Source organism: Coffea eugenioides, chromosome 2 (genome assembly GCF_003713205.1).
Source record: "Coffea eugenioides isolate CCC68of chromosome 2, Ceug_1.0, whole genome shotgun sequence".
In the NCBI taxonomy this organism is placed as follows: domain Eukaryota; kingdom Viridiplantae; phylum Streptophyta; class Magnoliopsida; order Gentianales; family Rubiaceae; genus Coffea; species Coffea eugenioides.
In genome coordinates this window covers 628,366-634,451 of record NC_040036.1, presented here as the reverse complement: position 1 = coordinate 634,451, position 6,086 = coordinate 628,366, and the positions used below count along the sequence as shown (strand labels likewise).

At 33.9% G+C, this 6,086-nt stretch overlaps 1 protein-coding gene across 1 annotated transcript; it reads right to left on the bottom strand.

Moving 5' to 3' along the window:
- Positions 1-246: 246 nt before the first annotated feature.
- LOC113763706 (E3 ubiquitin-protein ligase ATL31-like) lies at positions 247-1,103 on the bottom strand. The gene has a single exon (XM_027307607.1). It carries the CDS (start codon positions 1,094-1,096, stop codon positions 494-496), a length of 603 nt encoding a protein of 200 aa, XP_027163408.1. The 5' UTR covers positions 1,097-1,103; the 3' UTR covers positions 247-493.
- Between the last annotated feature and the right edge of the window lie 4,983 nt (positions 1,104-6,086).

Below are 6,086 nucleotides of genomic sequence, written 5' to 3'. Positions count from 1 at the left end.
GAGTATTATTAATTTGTTTTTATTGTGAATGTCGCATGAGTTCTCAAGGACTGAAATGAAAGACCGATCTGGCTAGCGATTTGCCCTAATTACCATAAGATTGGGTGGTGCTAGAGATTGAATAAGACGTTGGCACACGTAAACTTGATTCCATACAGCAAAAGTTAATCAAGAAGCACAATGAGATGACGACCCAAAAAAAAGAAAACAAAAAAAAAGGGATTCCACATCATTTAGAGTTGGGAAAGCTCTTGATCCCAAATTAAGCAAGACCCAAGTTCCTTCCGTAATGGGACTTTGCTGATATTATTAGCACTATAGTTTTGCTCCTGCAACTCGCATTACACGCATATATCTGTATGTATACAAGTACATCGATGGTTTCTAACGTATGGGCATGAAACAAATGAATATTTACATTCGATATTCTCAATTTTCCTCTCAGAAGTGGATGACAGATCCTTAAGTGAAGTCTTGGTGGATGGTCATCAAATCAAAATAAAACGTCCTCGCCAAACAAGTACATCATCCTCTCCGACCTCCATGGATCCCGGGGTACCACCTCCTCCTCCATGCGATCCTCCGCCGCCAACAACTTGGCTCTGCAAAGGGGACACGTCAGGTGGCCCTTCTCAACCCAAGCATCAAGGCAGTGTCTGTGGTAGACGTGTCGGCAATTGAGGAGTTGCCTCACCTCCTGACTCCCCTCGAAGTTGTCTAAACAAACTGCGCAACGTGGATCCTCATCATCGTGGTTATCATCATTCTCATTCTTCATCCTTACCGCAACACGATTGTATTCATCCACTGACAGTTGCCGTTTGATACTTGCAGCGGCAGTTATCGACTCGACTGAAACTGGAACTGGAACCAATGAAACCATTGCAGGAGACGGGTGAGTCTCTCCTCCTCCTTCTTCTTCCTCAAAAAGGCTGTCGGGAGTTTGCTTTTGCGAATGTGACAGTTTGCAGAGCAGCAAGAGATGAGAAAAGAAGGCCTTTAACAAGTATTTCACGAAGCCCAGACGGCAGCGGAATTGGATGTTTACTCCCGATGCATATTCTGACATCGTTGTCACAACGTTGAGCAACCCCATCGTTCTGTTTTTTTTTTTTTGGTTGTTGAGAGAATTAATTTTAAGGACTTCGTAACGCTGGTAGCATGAAGATACGTATTATTGTCTGTGTATGACCATACACATATATATATATATATAGCGTTCACTAGTAATTTTAGGATATATGGTGTGCTGGCAACCGCACGAGTGCCACTTCTATATTTATGTCAAATATTCTGTTTATTTAATTTTTTATGTGTTATTTATTTAAATTTCTTTTACCATCACGTGATAAATGGGATTGATACACCGGATAGTGACATAGAGGATCTCAGCTGGCTGGCAACAAACAGCAATTAAAAAGTGTGGTGAAATGCAATTAAAGTTACATGTAATGACAATTGAGAGGAAGAAGCGGACCACTCCAACTAATCAGGGGCGGCGGGGGAAAGTGGCTAGAAAACTTCTCTGACCATGAACCTCTATTTCCGTGTGTTTTTTTATGACCAATTATTTTTTGACAACATGCTACAACAATCTGGCCATTCGCCTTTTTCTTAACAGAAATCATTCATCTCTCCGCTAGACAATATAGCACAAGTTTGTTTGGATACAGATTATTTGTCAAATTTTATTTACTTGTATCACGAATATATTTTTTATTCATCTTTTATCTCACATAAAAAATATGCTATGATATTTTATTTTTTTGAAAAAAATGATCACAAATAATCTCATATTCAAACGCACTCAAAGTCTCTCTTGCTTGCTTCCACCTCTTTTTCCTTTTACTCTCTTGTCCCATTTTGATCATCCTAATTTTTTTCACACAGTTTAAGAAAAGGTAGTTAAGTTTGTTGGAAAAATAAATTTAGATTGCTATTTTCCTAAAATACCCTTACATTAAATAAAGTTGGCTTTTCATATATCAATATGTTTTGAAAATCTAAATGCATTAAATGGGGTAGGTTATATTCAATACTAACAATCTATATTAAATAAGGTAGTTTATAATAATAACAACTTACATTAATAAGGGTATTTTAGATAATTAAAAGACAACTACATTCTTCAATTGAAAGTGAATTACAATTTGGACCAGACGAACAAGGAAAACAGGACTATCAAAGTGGGACGGAGGGTTTACATTTTTTTCTTTGAGTAGGGAAAATGTTTACATGATTTCTTTGGTGGTGGGATTTCGGGAGACAGCCCATGTGAAGCCCAAAGGGTTTGGTTGGATAACGCATTTGTTTAAATAAATACTACTACTTTTTTTTTCTTAATTCATCATAAATATAATCTTTTCTAATTAGTTATTTATCTTCCAACTATTTTTCTTATTATCATCAGATATATATATGAGTAAATTTTATATATACTAACAGTGTATATACTATCACAGTTGGATACATAATATATGAATAAAATTTAAATTTTAAATTTAAATTCAACTGAATTGTCTGCATATAATGGTGATAATGCATACATTGTCAATGCGTAAAAAATTATATATATATATATATATATATATATATGTATACTATTATATAATATACCACATCAGAATAAGATTAATTTATTCTAGCAAAATGTAGGTGGGGACGTTTTCAAAAATAAACACACAAAAAAAAAAACCAAAGACGACATCTATATCTATATAAATTTGAGAAGGGATTTTTAGGAACAAGCCTCCACAATCCTTCCCACTCTCAACTCTATTTTCCTAGCATTTCACATTTATCTTATTTCGTAAAAAATATCATGGGCACATTACATCCCCACGTTTCCCTCAAATAAGGAGTTAACTTCAACTAACACTCCCACGTCCCCTCAAACAAAAATTTAACTTCCACTTACATTAAAACTGTTTCCACTTACCCGTGCGTCAGATGGTTGTGGTACTACTACTGATTCCCATTTTCCAGTGAGTTGAAGAGCATTGACGAGAATAAAGATAGCCCCTAATTCAACGGAATTGAAGATAGCACATGATCTTTTCCAACTACCACGGAGCAACAATATACTTGGTACTACTTTTGAGAATTACTCTTAAAACCCTTCCAATCAACTTCCTTCTCGAACCTCTCAAATTAACTTCATAATAGAACATGGCCGTTTACAGGCATGTCAACAATGCCTAAATTTCAAACTCGCAAGATTGCAAAGGAGGAAACATCTGCTAACAAAACAAAAAGGACGCCACAACGGTCCCGCACAAGAATTGGAACAGTTCCAACAACTTTGCGTCGACGAAAGAGAAATCTCACATCAACTACGATGGATAAAATCTCGACTACACCGACTCAAACGCTGCGCCAATCAAATTAGAAGTTTCGGTACTATTTATTCTTTTAATATTGATATTTTCATTGTATTTTCAATTATTAATAATATTCTCAATATTGTAATATTATTGTTGTTTCCATACTAATCCTTGCTGGCTCAATCAACAGAGTATGGTACTATGGCTTTTATGTGAGTTTAGGCATTTAGACATATAGTTCTCATTGTATTAGTAATTAATCAGATTAGTCCCGGAACATGGTCATAGCTTTGATTAGGGAAAACGTTATTTTTCCATTAAATGTCTTCCCATTAATGCTATTATTTCTACGCACAAAGCGCTAAAAGTTTGGAACAAAAATGGAGATTAAGATAATTTCTCCAGTCACCTCGAGTGACTATCCAGACTTAGAGACAAATAGCTTGGGAAACTGACGAGGGACTAATGTAACATTCTTTTTTTTCTTTTGAAAAAAATATAAAAGTAAGGTAATGTGAATTAACTGAAACATTATAATGAACAAGAAATGCAGTTTGCATTTATTGCAGAAGTTTTTGGTGGAAGATCATGCTTAAAGTGCTTCACTATAGCTCTTTAAATTTGACAAAGATAATGAGTAATTCCCAAAAGTATACTACGTCCCACATTATGGCTGAAAAACTGATCATGTCATGAGTTGTGCTCATGATGTGACTTATGTAGATTTTTCCCCAAACCGTTAATATGGTAGCATATTGCTGTAGTACTATTAATTATGATCACGAAAAATAGTAGTACTATTAATTATGAGTTGTGATCTTTGGAGTTTCTTCGTTTCTTTGAAATAAGATGTTCTGAAGGTTGACATTAAGAGATTACTACTAGCAGGTAGGTTCATTTTTTGTGTTTTGGCTTTTTTTTTTTGGCAGATTTTGTGTCTTACTGCATTACATGTCCTTGGGCTGCTTAAATCTGGATTATGCTGTGGAAAGTTGGAATCGTGCAAGACAAAAATGTTGACGATCGAGAGAAAGAGCAAAAAAAAAAAAAAAAAGGGAATAGATTCAAAAAATAATTCTTGCAAAAACATATGAGACAATGGCACCTAAGAATCTTGCAAAACATTGCTTACGAGAACATATGAGACAATGACACCTAAAAATTTATACTTTTTAGGTGTAATCTTATGGACAGTAATCTTATTATCAAAATAGAAGTTTTGGTACTATTTATTCTTTGAATATTGACATTTTCATTGTAATTTCAATTATTACTAATATTTTCAATATTATAATATGATTGTTGTTTCCATTGTTTACAAGTTTCGGTACTATATTTCGCTCTTCAAGACAGGCATGCACGATTCATGTTTCGTTGTGATGTTTTTTATCTTAGAGATTTAAAAACAAAGGTATACATTATTTATATGTATATTTTTTTACACAATATTATTTACAAACTGTCTAAAACAAAAGATAATTTTGAACTATGTATGCTTTTAATTGTCAGAAAAGTGGAGGTGCATTGTTCGACCAACACATTAATTCATGCAAAAATCGTGCATTCTCATTTATAGTGCGAACTCCACAAAAAATAACAGAATTAATTAAATCCCCAATACTGGCGTTCGTACTCAGAGTTGACTGGTGTGAAGAATGTTTACACCTTCGTAGAAAATTATCAAATCAAAGGCAAAATGTCTGTAAGTATTTCATTTACTTATCAAATTAAATATTCAATTATATTTAATTGGACCCTTATGTCGCTCAATTTATGATATAGATTTCTATTTTTTTTTCAGGATCCAACCTTCATCGAAATGATCGTTTATAAATAATGGAGATGTTTTTATCATATATTGAACTATTGTTACAAAGTTTCATTTTTTTAAAATATATTTTCATGTGTCCGTGATTATAATATTTTACTATTTTTAAATTCTTCCATAGATTGTAATTTTTTTTTAATAATGTAGGCACCGTGCGTAGCACGGGTATTCACACTAGTATATGTGAATAGGATACTAATTCTTCCGTGAATAGTTGATCGCCCACATGCTCTGAGAATTTGATCGGCTGCATGTTACCTGTAGCATAATAGTACCAGTAGAGTCAGGAGAATAGATTTCTGACTTCCGAGATAGATGAGATGACAGACAAAATTGGTACCTGTAACCGGCGTGTCAGAAGTTAAACTTCTTCTAACCACTAGCCGCTACTACTGCTATAAATATAAATATAATATTTCCTCCGTCCCACTTTGATAGTCATGTTTTCCTTTTTCGTCTGTCATAAATTGTAGTCCATTTCTAATTGAAGAATGTAGTTGTATTTTAATTTTCCTAAAATACCTTTATTCAATGTAAGTTGTTGTTACTATAAACCTACCCCATTTAATGAGAGTTGATTCTTTTTTTACCATCAAGTTCCCATAAAGTTGTACTCTAATTAATGTGAGGGTATTTTAGGAAAATAGTTACCTAAATTGATTGTTCCAACAAAGTTAATTACTTTTTATTAAATTGTGTGAAAAAGAACCAGGACTATAGTGTTGGAATCTATCGTTTCTCCTTTGCTGAAAGCTTGCAGTTGCAGGTCTGAAGTTACAGGTGGGTTTGGTTCTGAATTTAGAGTTTGATCAGTGTCCCAATGTTGACCCAGTCAAACCTTCTCGATGGTGAATCGTTCTGGTTACAGGTAGGGAATGGCAATGACAATAACTATCTAATGATTATCAAAGATTCCTATATTGTACTACAACTGA